This window comes from Macadamia integrifolia, chromosome 4 (genome assembly GCF_013358625.1).
Source record: "Macadamia integrifolia cultivar HAES 741 chromosome 4, SCU_Mint_v3, whole genome shotgun sequence".
In the NCBI taxonomy this organism is placed as follows: Eukaryota; Viridiplantae; Streptophyta; class Magnoliopsida; order Proteales; family Proteaceae; genus Macadamia; species Macadamia integrifolia.
The window spans coordinates 3,696,641-3,711,509 of NC_056560.1; the positions used below are offsets into that span (position 1 = coordinate 3,696,641).

At 38.1% G+C, this 14,869-nt stretch overlaps 2 protein-coding genes across 2 annotated transcripts; one reads left to right on the top strand and one right to left on the bottom strand.

The window, feature by feature from the left end:
• The first annotated feature begins 2,739 nt into the window (after positions 1–2,739).
• Positions 2,740–3,770, top strand: LOC122075563 (zinc finger protein SHOOT GRAVITROPISM 5-like). Its single transcript, XM_042640631.1, has one exon. The coding sequence runs from the start codon at positions 3,037–3,039 to the stop codon at positions 3,535–3,537; it is 501 nt and encodes a 166-aa protein (XP_042496565.1). The 5' UTR covers positions 2,740–3,036; the 3' UTR covers positions 3,538–3,770.
• Positions 3,771–3,784: 14 nt separating this feature from the next.
• On the bottom strand, positions 3,785–12,520 carry LOC122075562 (alpha-ketoglutarate-dependent dioxygenase alkB). The gene is made up of 7 exons (XM_042640630.1): positions 12,241–12,520; positions 11,991–12,142; positions 10,473–10,828; positions 8,729–8,867; positions 8,456–8,522; positions 8,236–8,357; positions 3,785–4,038 (listed from the first exon to the last, which is right to left on the bottom strand). The coding sequence occupies exons 1-7, from the start codon at positions 12,345–12,347 to the stop codon at positions 3,899–3,901; spliced, it is 1,083 nt and encodes a 360-aa protein (XP_042496564.1). The 5' UTR covers positions 12,348–12,520; the 3' UTR covers positions 3,785–3,898.
• Between the last annotated feature and the right edge of the window lie 2,349 nt (positions 12,521–14,869).

Below are 14,869 nucleotides of genomic sequence, written 5' to 3' on the forward strand. Positions count from 1 at the left end.
GTTTTTTTTTTTTTTTTCTTGTTTCCTTAGCTGGATCCATATAATTGATCCCATTTAATTGGGGGTAAGACTGAATTGTTATTGTTTTGTTGTTGGTCAAGGATAGAAAATACAGAACAATATCACACCGGTTCAAGATTGATCAAATCGGACCAACTCAGATGTGGCAACAAACAACCAGAGCATTACCAAAGGTTTAGGCCAAATCTAAACTTTTGAGTAGCTCTTGCTGCCAGGTTCAGACTCAATAGAGCAAAAGGGTTCAGTGGGAAACCATAGATTACAAAAATCAAAAGCCAAAAAGTGATCTCTATCACATCTCAAACTCAAGTGGGGGTTGTTCACTTGTTCATTTTCATTTTTATCAAATCTGACACATTAAGATCCCCACTCCCCCCCACCCCCACCCACCCCCACCCTCACCCTCACCCTCACCCTCGGCCTCATCACATGCCTATATATGCCCACCACTACCTTTCCTTTTCCCATAAAGTAAGGCTCCTCTTGAATCTCATGGGCATCTTGGATTGACAAATAGATCCTAACAAATAAGTATACCTTGATAATGGACCTAGTTTTTCTTCACCCACGGCACCAATGGTCATTTACTGGCCCTGAACAAGACTGTTAAGAAATAATAAAAGGTATTTTGAACATTCAACAAATAAAGGGGGACTAATAATAAACATCCTAGATCCGTCACCAAGTCCCTAGTCATGTGTTTCATTATACATTGGCATGAAGACAGCAGCTAACGCAATTGCTTGAAACCTTTACAGGTTATTATGGGATCAACCACAACACCATGGTTTTCTTTGTAGTTTGCACACTAGTTTGTAATCCGAGTAGCTGTTTAGGTTCCGTTTTCATCCTTCAACCTGAGAAGGTTAGAAGAAGCATCCTCCAACTTTTTTGCCCCATCCATTGCAGAGTTTGTCTGAGAATGATTTTTTTTTCGAAAATTTCGGCCTAATATCATCCTCCCACATTTCCACTATTGAAAGTGCAACTTCCATACTTATTAGTCCCTTACAACCATAGCAATCTATCACTTTTACTCTCTCATATATGCATGCAAAACTTGGAGCTCAGATCACCTACTCGGATGTGTATGCTTCACAAACAGTTAAGCAATGACATGTGTCTCACCCTTGTCTGCTACCATTAAGAATGTGACTATTTATGAAAGCAAATAAAATGCATGTCATCATCTAATCATATGTTAAATGTACATGTAGGTAAAGGTGTTAATCGGTTCGTTTTCGGTGTATACGGTACGATTCAACTGGGTTCACATTTATTTGATTAAAACCAAAATCGCACCATTTATTAAACGGTTACACTTTAACGGTTGCAATTTCATAGTTTTGAAACGGTGTCGATTTCACGGCTTTAAATGGTTTAAATTGCGGTTTATTCCATACGGTTTCTAAACGGTTAGTTATAGATTTGCTAGTTTATTCGTATGCTTAATAAAATTTGTTTTTGTTGATAAAAGCTTCAATCCTGTATCAAATTAAATGAAGCATTGAATAAGCAATGATTTAATTATATAATAAGAGTAAATTATTGAATAGACGGTTGAACAACCTCTATTGTCCTTAATTCTTCCCTAAATTAAACTATTATGTTTTGTTAAAACAACCAAATATTTAATCGTTATATGTGTTAATCAGATGGATTTTAACGATTTAAACGATTCGATTTCGATTAATAGATTCAATTTCAAATTCACATCCTTACATGGATGTGACCCAGACTCCAAAACTTGTACAATACCTAAAAACAAAGTAGAGCCACCCATGGCCCACCCAGCCTGGTTTACCCACCAAACAGACTTACCCCACCTATGGGGAACATATAGACTATAGTCTGTAGACCTAAAATTTAGACTTTGTATCTCAAAAACGTTGCTTTTTCTTTTTTGGGGGGTTGATTAGTTGAGAATCTAATGAATTTAAATTTTAGTACGAAAAGAGTAAAGTGGAAAGAGCTGGCGTCTCAATTAGCCTCCCATGTATCCATGCTTGTAAGCATGCATTTCTTTGTTGCTTTAATCATGGACCCTAGTCTGATCCAACTCTGCAGCTAATCTACTATTAATTCTGAGCATGCTGAAGGATTTCTTGCCATAACCTCTTGAGACCATGTGGTGTTAGGGAATTTTCAGCTTTTCTCTCTTCCTTCCCTTCAAAAAGATTTCTTTTTTTCTTCATCCACGGACGAAGGAGAACCTCTTAATCCAGATCCAAAGCTCACCTCAAGTCTCCCCTTTAGGGGTAGGGGGCCAATGACAGGGCGATCGTAATAATACCCACCCATTCCCCTGCGAATGTCCCACATCCTCATCCTGAAAAGGCAAACTCTCGCAGTGCAAAGTGTTCCACTCGCAAAGTGGCAAGAACCTAAAAAGCCACTCATTGCCAAATAACGCGATCCGTTCCCCTCACCCCCCAAATTTCCAATTCTCTAGGGGCCTTGCCTCACCTAAAACCGTAAAACGGAATCGAGCAACAGATTCTGATTCGGGATCGGATCAAAATCGGTTGGAATCAGCCTAAAAAAAAAACCTTGGAATCGGTCCCTCAAAACTGAAAACCTATGATCCAACCTTAAAAACAACCAATACAGAATTGGAATCAGTGTCAAGTCACTTCATGTAAAAGAGAGAGAGAGAGAGAGAGAGAGAGAGAGAGAGAGAGTTGACATACCTTGCTCATAGAACCTTTTTTTCCCATATTATTATCCTTTTGAAGAAGCTCATCTTCACCAACACACTACTCGTCACTGTTGACACATTTTGCTTACCTTCAACTTTAGTTGGTCATTCCCCTCATTTGAGATCCCCACGGTTTAACCAGCCAAAATGAGGGCTTTGTCAGCTCAAGGGAACCTACAAGGGAAACTGGGCATTTTGATAATTTCATCATCATAAGACTTGTATATATAAACTAATTCTGCCACCAACCCAACTATCTTCCTCACCCTTTCCTTCCACACTTTGCTCCCTCTCTCTTCTTTTCTCTTCACTCATCAATGGGAGAAGATGATAAGAAAGAATTGCAACTACTCCCTTCACCCTCTTCAACACATCTATCTGCCTCGATGATGGGTTCTTCCAACAAGTCCCCATTGACAGCCTCTGAATCTTTCCATGGATCACTTGACCTACAGTTGTCCATCAGCCTTCGACCCTTCCGACGGCCATCTGATCAGATATTGGCAGGACCCCTTAGTGAGCATGACCTTAACACACACACCGACTTTCACTGTGTTGAAGCTTTGAAGTGGCAGGCTGCTGAACAAATTCGATTAGCTGCTATTGAAAAGGCTTATGCAGACCGAGTGAGGGAGCTAACGAGGCGGGAGATGGAATTGGCACAATTGGAGTTCGCACGGGCAAGACAGATGTGGGAGAGAGCCCAAGAAGCATTAGAGAAGGCTGAGAGAATGAAAGAGAACGCAACTCACCAGATAGGCACTATGTGCATGGAAATCACTTGCCATGCTTGCCGGCAGCGGTTCCAACCTGAGTAGTGAAGACTCAGAACATGGCCACAAGGAGCAAGTTTTGTAAGCACACATCTGAGTAAGATGCCTTTTACTATTATCATATTGGCTCGTCTGAAAAGGCCAACTCAGTTTCCCAAAGCCCCCTGCAAAGCTGAGCCAGATGGGCGCCAAGTCATCAAGTCTCCAAACTGAGCATTGAATCCTGAATCTTATTGAAGAGGAAAAGAAAACAATAAAATGGCAGGAAAACTTCAGCAGTCTGTTATGAAAATTAAAAAAATAAGTGGAGGCCTTTCTTTTCTATTCTTTTTTTCTTTAATCGCCAGATCGGGGGAACAAATTCTCACAATTGAAAATTTCAAAATTTGATGAGAAAGTATTAAACTTAGAAGACTTGTCTAATATTGATATTGATTCTAGAACTTCTGATATATTCCATGAGACACAGATCATCTTGGTTTGAAAAATGCATCACAAAGGGAGCAACTTCAGCATTTTGTGTGTCTGTGAAGATCCGAGGTACCCCTGCAAAACAAGACCAAGGAGAAGTAAGCAAGCCATAGAAAAGAGATGCTGGATGATGAAAATCAAATCAAAACCCACCTCAATCTACAATTAAAAGCATGAGTTACATATTGCACTGAAAATGACAGTGGGCCAGAGATTTGGCTTCATTTAGTCATGCATCTCTCTTTCGTTATTTAGGCATTGCTTATAAGTTCGACTTACTTTCTTGTGTCAAACAGTATCAAGAGTACACATTTACTCTTCATTTTGAGAAGATAAAATAGACAATCAAGCCAGCCACTCATTTCTCATTACGTGTAACACAGAGTCTCCAGTATTCTTTGTATACTTTCTCCTAATGGCATATTTTACCAGTCTCACACAAATTCTTAAATGGGAGGAGATGGCTCCGATCTGCTTGGGAACCCCTAAAATGCCCGTAGCTAACTGGCTATATAATATGACGTCAGTATAGTAACGGATATCTAATACGACGTCTTAAGTCAGTATGTAGACGCAAAGGAAGGAATGTGTAAATTTTACTCCTTTAATTTCAAATATACAGTTGCGTCATGGCCTAATCTCTGAACCTTGATGTAGATGGAACAGGCAATTAAGCCAAAAGAAAAAGAACAGATTTGTCAATATCAACTGATAGCTGTACCCAATCGTTTTCAGCTCACCAACTTTTGCACATTAGAGACCCAACACCCACTACCCATGTCCTGGGTTCAAAATAATGGGATGACAATGAAGAAATAAGTCATAGCACTAAGGAGTATGTAACTTTCAAGATGCCACAATACTGGGTCAGGATGACTAGTCAGCAAACTCTTATCCTTTACTCTAGCTAAATTATCATAGATCATGACTTCAATAATGCACACATTAGATTCTCAAAAAGGAAGATGGTCCTTTGGAGAATAGTGTCACAGAGTTTAAATGAAGGCCTGAGAAGTATGCATACACGAAACAATATAGGGGGGGGGGTTATACAAAGTAAAGAAATCTTGAACCAGTGAAATTATTTGGTACTCCATCCAAGTAAAGAAAAGTTAATTCTGACATCAACTTTATAGTTTCACTTGATGCCAGAATCTTCCACCCAAGTTGCTTAGTCCATTTCAGGATCTCTCCTTGGCTCCAATTTCAATTCCTACCCAATTACTGCCATCATGATTTTGCTTAGACCAACCTTCAGTAACATAGTGGTTGTTACCACTTTAGGATCTCATAGAATAATCTATTCAAAAAGACAATCACCAAAAGAGAAACTATAAAGTTGTTTGCTTTATCTGTATGGATAACAAATGATTCTATTAAAAAGAGACGAGGAGAAGACGCAAACAGGGTCCAAGTGAGCTAAAAACCTACATAAAAAATGATGGCCAGTAATTATGTACTCAGAATTTCTGTACTAAATGATGTCCCTGGATACAAAATTTCCCACACAACCCTCTAATGGCATCAAGTCGGCAACACTTGGGACTCTATATAAAGGTGTTTGATGATGAAGTCGTAGATTTCACTTCCAAGACTAGGCAGGAGAATCTCAAAAGTCACCTCTCTGGGCGAAGCATCCTATCATTGAGCAAGCTACGTCCTCCTCAACTATAGATGACAATATCTAATCATGAGCAAGCCATGGTCTAAGAAGCAATGCTTGATTTCCATGGTGATAAGAGTCCCTTTGAACACCCCAGAGAAGCTATGCTCTGAGTGCTGAACTATTCCTCAAAATTCCTCTAATTCATGATGGGTGGGTTCCCAAGAGAGCAACCATCAATGTCGAATTTGTGGCGACTTTTGAAGGGGGACTGACTCCCTAAAAACATAGGGGAATTGGAGGATGGATGAATGATCACAGGCCCAAGAAATTTTTGACCACAACAGCCCACTGGGAGGGGGTGAATTAGTGGGTCACAAAAACCTATTCCCTAATGACTAGCCTGTCACTGCTACGTGATGGAGGGTCACCACTCATTTACCACCCATCACATAGCCATTCACATTTACCAATCACATCCATTCCACAAAGCACATAAACAATGTAAAAAAATGACAAAAGGCAAGCACAAGAGATGAGACATACATGGTTCGCTGATGTAGCCACTTCCACGGTTCAAATAACTGCTTGGGCTATAACCCAAATCCAGCCTATGTATGATGTACAATACACCTTTAGTGGAACCCACCACAAGGAGCACCAACCACTAGATTCTTGTAGCACCCACTTGATAGATGTATTCAACATATTTAAATGGCAAACGTTAATGCCCAAAACCCAACTGAGACATTTTTACAAACATCTTGTCTACAGTCATAACACATACAAGAGAGAAAGTGTAAGATAGAAATTTTACCCACAGTGAGTCTTGCTCCTCCTTTTCTCTCACTCTTTAACTTCTTCTTAATGCAAGAAAGACTTCACATGGTTTAACCAAGCATACTAGTCCTTTTTTAAGCCTTCTTCACAAACCTTAGGTTTGTAAGAAACTTTGTTCCAACCCTTGTTTTATTTGCTCATCACCAACCTCATTTTTGGATGCTTGAATGCTTGAATGCCTAAATGGAAGCTTTGAATGATGGTCTTCTAGGGTTTCCTTCCTTTTTGGAGCTCTCTTTTGTCAACTCACAAGTGTAGTTCTAAATCTCAAAAATTACGACCGAAATTTCGCAAGTTTCGATGGTTTCAACCCACTTCGAGACGAAACCAGGTACCGAAATTAAAATGTACCTGGTTTCGACCAATTTCCACATGTTTTGAGGAGATCTCGAATATTTCGACTGGTTCAACCATTTCGGTTGAATCAGCCCCTTTATAATGGAAACATGGTCTGTTTCATAAGTTTCGAGCGTTTCAACTAGGAAACACATCTTTCAAGTGAGAAAAACGTTAGACACGACGTCGATATTTTTTTTCATGTTTTTTTTTTTTTCCTTTTAAAAAAAATACATTTTTCTACAACATATATTTAAAAAAAAAAAGGGCTGATATGTGATGTTTAGCATTCAATTTAATATATGTTAGACACCGTTGGCTTATTGACGGTGTGATGGAGTTGAATTTTTTTTTTTTTCCTACGGCAAGCTGCCTAGAAACTTCACCTGGAATTGAGTGCTGAGAGTTGTATCCCTATCATCTATCTTACATTAAAGCTTGTTTTGCAAATTTAAATAAAGTTTTACTTGTTTTAATAGCTTAATTCCATTTCCAGTATGTAGGTTATAGCCAAACTTAGGCTAGTGTACAGTGTAATCAACGTACACTAGCAAACTTGGGTCGACACTATCATTTTGGGGTGTTTTTATAATGAAACTAGTTCATGGATCAGGTTAAAAAATGTCAAAAACAGGCTTATACACAACCCACCCCCCCCCCCCCCCAAAAAAAAAAAAAAACACTATTTGGGGGTCGAAACCATGGTTTCCACCAAGCCAAGGGAGTTTATAGTTTCCTTGAAATTTCGTAAGTTTTGACCAAAATTTCAGTTTCGACCCGGGTTGAATCCCAAGATTTAAAACCATGCAAATAGACCATTGAACCACCAGTAATGAAACCTTCCAAAGAAACCTTACCCGAACTCCAAAAGGAGTAATTTCCAAAACCACATCTTCGGAAAAAGTCCGGTTCCTATTGAACATCAAGAGGAACCGGAACCACACCCTATTTGCAACGTGCATTCAAGGAACAAAATGGTCAATTATTTAGACCTATAAGTTTCCACCATTATGATTTTGACAACCCATTGTTAAAGGGCTAAAGATTGAGAAAGGAATCTCCGAGCTCAGCTTAGAAATCCATGGACTATCTACTTCTACTATAGGTGGTACATATAGAGACATGCAAAGGCAAAACACTAAAACTACAACAAGCCATTGCATTGCTCATTGTTTATTGACCAACGAAATAAAAGGAAGAAATCGGATGCATGTGATTTCAGATCATAAAATAAACCCATTTTCACATTCAAAGGTTATTGAGAAGGATCCACCAAAGAGTTGTCCAAGTCCAAACATGAAACACCCCATGCATTAGCCAGCCTGAGGACCTATGTACACGGTGACCCTACAATGTAACCTGATACATAATATCAACATCTTCGACAGCAAAATTTTAGAAGATTATGGGTTCCATAAGAATGAATGTAATCATTGTTTCCCATTTGCTAACATATCTATCATGTTCTAAAAGAGCTGAAACGTTATACTAACCATGAAAGCATTCCCTTGCTTCTCCAGCCATGAGTACGATATCACCACTTCGAAGGAACATTGCTATTGGAGGATCCTCCCTAGACTTCCCCCCAAGTAGAAAAATAGCCTTGCAGCCTAAACTGAGGGATACAAAAAAAAGGAATAAATAAATATTTCCAGACCCTCCCGAAAAAGGGAAAAAAATGACAATGAAAAATTATCTCATATAACAAAATACCTGATGCTTACTATAGGTTTACTCCAATCAGCTTCCATGTCATCTAGGTGGCCTCCAAGCATGTCCCCTGATGAATCATGAAATGTCAAACACAATTATCACATAAAGACCAAGGAAAATGTTCTTGTTATTCATGGGAGCCAAATAACACTTAAAAAACCAATGGAAATGTATTATAGATTAAAAAACATCATTAGCGACATAGTATTTGTTTTATCTATAAAATAAAATATTAATTAGGGATTTAAAATGAATGAGCCGTGTAGTGCATACCTAAACCAAAGTAATTAACTATTGCAGCTTCAGGGCAGAATTCTTCCCCTGTTGGCATAGCAGGTACTGCCATTCTTTTAGCAAGTCCACAAAGTGCCTCTGGGATCTTGTTATGTGGGAGAGAAACATTGTAGTTCCGCTGCACCATGAACATGCATTAATTTAAAGAACAGACAAATCATAAGGTGTATGTATCCATTACTGAATTGTATACAAGCTCACATTCATAAATGTCCGTTTAGGGGCATGGGTTCATGATTTTGTGGGTCCTCCCAACAATTATCATGCAGGTGAACTTGGTAATCCATCATATGAATTTTTTATCACCGTCTAATTAACTACTCTCTGATCCCCTGTTTGTACATCATAAGTTTTCTCAGCATATATAAAATCTAACAAGAAGTTCTTACACATCTTGGTGGTTAACTGACAGGTACATGTTATTCCACTTCCACGAAAAAGTAAACTGATTGCTCATGAATCTCACATAGAAAAGATTCTTTAGTTTGTTATAACTTATAAGTAAGTGAAAAATCTCTCTGACTAAAATCCGATCAAGGAAAATGGCATAAGGAAGGCCAAACTTGCTTTAACTACCAAAACAAACTAAAGACCATTTTAAACTTCGTTTGAACATAAAGTGAGCAAGTGACAATGCAAAAACCTAAAATAAAATCAAATGCAACACCAAACAAAAATATTAAACCTAAAATCCAAAAGATACACCTAACATTTAAGTAGGAGAGTTACCCATGAGTTACTGTGGGGTGGTACAATAGTGTGAGGATGGGTCTGCTAGAAAATAATCCCCTGATCTCACCGCATGGAGCTGTCTTGTGTTCCACGTCCATGGTTTTATGTTTATGACTCTGAGACCACTTTATTCCAAGATTAAAAACCCCTGCTATTACTTCTTGTATTTATCACATAAACTGAAACTTATGATGTCTTATTGGATTTCTTAGTCATTGTTTGAATATTATGTTTTCACTGTTTATTGAAAAACTTTGTTACTCCACCCCATCCAGATATTACCAACCACATTTATGCACTAAAATAGTCAGGGTTAGGTTTGAAATTGCCTACACAGAAGCTTTAGTGCGTAAAGAACATGGCCATTATCAAGGCCAAATCTCAAAATTTCATATAGCTTCCTACAGAATGTCATTGGCGATAAAATCTGATATGTTATGCTAGACCCGATAGATTGATGAGACAGATCATACAAAATATTTGATTACTGCAAAGATTATCAAACAACATGAAGTAAACTAATTACCTAGTTCAGACAGCCATTTCTGTCCAATATTAGGACATATGATCCATATGATGCTTCAGGGTTGCGACAAAACCAATTTGATTGGTCCAATCTGTCTCTCTTTTATGTCACTTGAACATGGATATAACTAGTGTGCACCAAAGATTACATTTCTTGCATTCTCATTGGCTTAAATGATGTGTCAGACATGAGCAAAATTCATAATTTGAAGTTCCAAGTAACATGGTTCCCCAGTGGTACCAATCGAACGTTGGACCCAGCATCCTGCATCCACTCTATTTCTCTTGATGTTTTCCAAACTCTGAAAAATCTAAAAGACTCGAACACAACTAAGCCTCATGACAACTAAATCCACATTCAACTCTTTTTAAATTTTATATTAGTTGTTAACTTAAAACATCTACAAGATTACTTCATCCTAACACACTAGCTTACTTTAATATACCATTTAAGATTAATACTGACCTTTGACCAGTCAAATTGCAGTCCAAGGGTAGTCCACCTCAGCTTCCGCAAAAGAACAGATGCTGCAATTGATCGGCTTGAATCCCCCCATGGTATTCCAACTGTTCCATCGCAAAATTGCCACTTGGACTCTAAATTTCTACCACCAGAATTAGGTTCAGATGCCCCATCACTGACCAAACTCTCAACCTCAACAAATACCTTCTTATTTTGGGCTGCAGTAAATAAATCAGGGATGGGCCCATAAACTGCATCGTGGTTCGTTCTGTTAGGAGGCTTTGGGAAACTTGTTAAGCTCTCCCTAATCCAACGGCATTGTTCTTCAATACTCAATGCTTCTGGAATAAAATAGAATCCTGCAAATTTTGAAGTATAGATACCTCATCTTAGATGTTATAAACAAGTTCTCAACTAAATCACAGAAGTTAAGAAAAGCAGAATATATCATATCAAACTTTAAAGACAAAAACTCAGTGGGCAATACAGAATATCCAACTAAGTAGCTTCATATAATAATAGCCAGAGTAAAGAAATCAACAGAAAATCTGAATGAGCAGCAGTTGTAGAGTATTCTATTGACAGTCCCAGCCCTTAGACAGGTCATGACCAAAAGTCCTCCCTAGAGAAAAATCCATGCCTGCTGATCCATTCCTTACTTAGAAATATATCTGCCGAAGTTTTATTTTCTACACAAAGAAGACTGGTCCAATGCTTATAGCCAGATCAATCAATCCATTTTTTTTAAACACATCCAAATCCACGAGATGGCTGGTGGAGCAGGCAGACCATATATTTCATAAGCATCCAGATCCTCTATGGTCATCATTTTTTTGGACTTTTCTATTGGTCCACATCAGAACCTGGATGTCCCACAACCTCATGATAATGGCCTGTTGTTTTCTACTGGTAGGTTTTAACATAAGAAAGGGGTGGGGGACAAAAAGAAGAAGGAATTGAAAAACATTTCCTATTCTCGATACTACCCTCATCTCTGTTTCCCTTCAATTCATCCTCGAATCTAAATTGATATTTATTGGGCGACTTTGGATTAACCCAACAATGACACCAGCTATGTTCCCAAAGACTCCATTCATAAAAGAATGAAAGCAAAGAAAGAAAAAGAGATGAATAGAAAGATTAAAACTGAACTGCATTTAACATGATTTCAACTCTTTTGAACTGGGAAGTGTCTCTCAATGACCAAATTCAGTCACCATTAGGTTCAGCTGAAAAAGAACTTGGGCTGAGGATCCAAGCTCATGGACTGACAGATTACAACTATGCCTCGAAGTTACAACCACACAGTAACATAAGTAACGTTTGCTTGTTAATGTTAATTGAAGATGCAATACATGATTTGCACTGCCCCAGATGGTGAAAAATAATTCAGGAACGGATGAAATGTGTTTGCAATCTTGAATCTTGGCCAATATTAACTTAATTGATTGTTGATTAGCTACTTAACCAAAAATAAATAAATAACACCTATAACAAGAAAAAAAAACAAACGATTTTTACCGGGGCGATTTTCGAGACAGAAAACGGGATAATTGAAGTCGCACTGAAGTTTGAAGATTCCGGGAGATGTTAATCCTGTCTGGTTGAAGGAATCGAGTACAGCCTTGAAGTCGATTACCTCTGACAAATCCACTTGTTTGGGTTGTTTTCCCCTGAGAAAATTGAATTAAAATTGAAGATAGATAAAACCAGAGACAGAGATAGAAGAACACGAAGAAAAGATACGCAGGAGAGACGAAACTGAATAAACCTCTTAGAAGACTTGGTATCGTTATTGTAGTAGAGCTTGTATTTCTTCTCAGCTCTCCTGAAAGCTGTTCGCTCCGAATCTTCGGAGACTTGGTCGGTTCCATACATTTTTTACGGACACGCCGCCGACACGAATGTTGACGCTACCTATTTATTTCCTTTTGCTCATCTCAGCCACCGTGCTCGGCTCTCGTGCTCGTGGTGGAGCGGCCGACGGATACCAGAAGGCCCAACTTCCCAAGGATTTTTTTTTGCCCTTTCTTTCTTTTGGGGGGTGGGTTTGGGATAAAGCCGTAAGGCAGGGGTGTCAATTCGTGGCCCGAACCGACTAAATCAATTGGGATCGATCGTTTATAGACTAGCCCAGCTTTGACCGTTTATTAAATGTGTCGGGCTTGAGTCCAGCCCGTTTATAAATGGTCGGTCTTGATTTTGCTACTTGGACCATCAGGCGCCCGATCGAGACCGATTGTTTAACACCCGACCGAGACCAGCCTATTGTGCACAGGCCTAGCCAGAACCTTTAATGATTGTAGAATACCTATTTTACCCTCCAAATTCAAAAGTAAAAACATGTTCACATTTTAAATAATGGTTATATTTTGTATCATTTATTGATTTATTGCCATTTTTTTGGGCTTGCATGAATGGGCCGGAATATAAGAGCACATTTTAAAGAGGGCCCGTTTAAAAACCGGTTAAAGCCCGTTTAACATTAAACATATCCGTAGCCCGATTAAGGCCCGACTAAAGCCCGATTAAGGTGGTCTGATTATAGCACAAGGCCGACCGACCGAATATAAAGCGTACCATACCCTCAATAACTAAGCCCGATTAATTAGATGGGCGGACACGGTGTAACATTTGAAAATCTTCAAGCCCGATTAAATCAGACCGAAACCAAACCGACCCGACCGGTTGACACCCCTACCGTAAGGTATATTGGGAGTTGGGGCGGTTTTGAGACGGGTCCAAAACCGAAAAGACCAATAAGTAATCAATTGAAACTGAAACGACCCGTTTAGGATGCATATCCTCCAATTAACTTATGATTATTACCTTCTTTTCTTTTCTTTTTTCGCAAAATCCAATTTACTTATATAATACTAATAATTAAAATGTAATCTTCACAGCAATTTTTTTTTTTAAAGACCAGAAAAAAAAAATTTAACTTAATAGAGTTATAACTTATAACTTATGTGATTTATGTAATTTATTTACATAGAAAACTAAAGATTTTGTTAATATCGACTAGGGAGAGGGTCCTGTGAAAGGTATGTGTGATCCTTGTATCAATGTTAGAAGTGGGACACAATGTCTTCCAAGCTTTTTTTTCTTTTATTGTTATCATTTGTTAAAATATATATATATATATATATAATTGTTATCACTTGTGACTGGTAGTTTATATTCATATTTTGGTAATTTTGATTTAATTGTTTGGAAGTATTTTGGTGATTTGGTGGTGTAAAATTTGGATTTATTTAAATGTTACGTGTTTAAGAATTGGTACTTGATTTATTTGTATAATTCTAAAAATATGTTTAAGGGTAAATGCTCTCTCAACATGAAGCATAGGCAACACATCCTCATATGGATAAATATTTTACTCACTATTTTTATTGGAAACAAAGAAAAAGAATATTACGCAACCATAGAGGTGGGAGAAAATTACTGTGCCTTCCCCTATGAAAGGTGGAAATGTCTACCTTACTAATATTTTCAGGTGCGTCCTCATTAGCCCTCGCATGGCTGCATCCCCTACACCCCCCGACAAAAAATATTATCCCAAACATAATTTTATACGATGAGGTGTTCCTCTTGTCTCATGTTCAAATTGTCTTTTCTCTATATTTATTCATGCTAAAATGATCATTGTCAAGTTACATAAAACCCATGCCCTCTCATAGGGAGGACGAAATGATCGCTCAACTCCTCATGACCAATGCCTTGGCCCATCGTCTCATTGTCTTTTGTAATGTGCAAGACATAGTCAAGAAATATATTTTTTTTCCAATTTAATTATGGATTGCATATGCTAGTGCCGCCTTGTGTTTATCTCTCATCCCACTATCGAGAGTAGATATGCTATTACATAAGAAGGAAGAGAGATATCCATAGGGAGATGTTAGTGTATTTTAAACAGCTTGTTTAGTGTTATTTCTCCCATTTTATTATGGGTAATTTACAGTGCCACCTCTAGAGAATGTCGCAATTAGAAAGTCACCACTTGCATAATACCAAATAATGCTCACACACTCTGCCGTCAATTACTGTTATAGAATATACCTCAAATGTTGATATCAATTGGTATTTTTTTTTAAATACTAAAATACCCTTTTAAAAAGTGAAATACCTAATATACCCTCACTTAACCCCATAACCCTAAATAAAAAAAAAAGACCTCCATTCCCAAATCGAAAACTATGTTCTTTATCCCAAAGCCTTTACTCTCCGTGAAGAGCAGCAACGATGGGCATCGATGAAAGTCTGCGCTACATCTTCTTATGCGTAGGAAACCTTCATTGAACTCCACGGTAAAGGTGAGTGGAGGTTAGGGGTGATGAGGAATTTGGATAAAATATGAACTGGTCAAGTGTTTTAGTCAAAATAGTATAACCGTCATTTCA

Bases quoted from the DNA above. Each gene is read 5' to 3' on its own strand.
- LOC122075563 (XM_042640631.1), top strand. From the start codon at position 3,037: ATGGGAGAAGATGATAAGAAAGAATTGCAACTACTCCCTTCACCCTCT.
- LOC122075562 (XM_042640630.1), bottom strand. From the start codon at position 12,347: ATGTATGGAACCGACCAAGTCTCCGAAGATTCGGAGCGAACAGCTTTC. The intron at 8,523-8,728 runs GTATGCACTACA...ATGATTCATCAG, and splicing joins AGTTAATTACTTTGGTTTAG to GGGACATGCTTGGAGGCCAC. The intron at 8,358-8,455 runs GTATTTTGTTAT...TGTATCCCTCAG, and splicing joins AAACCTATAGTAAGCATCAG to TTTAGGCTGCAAGGCTATTT.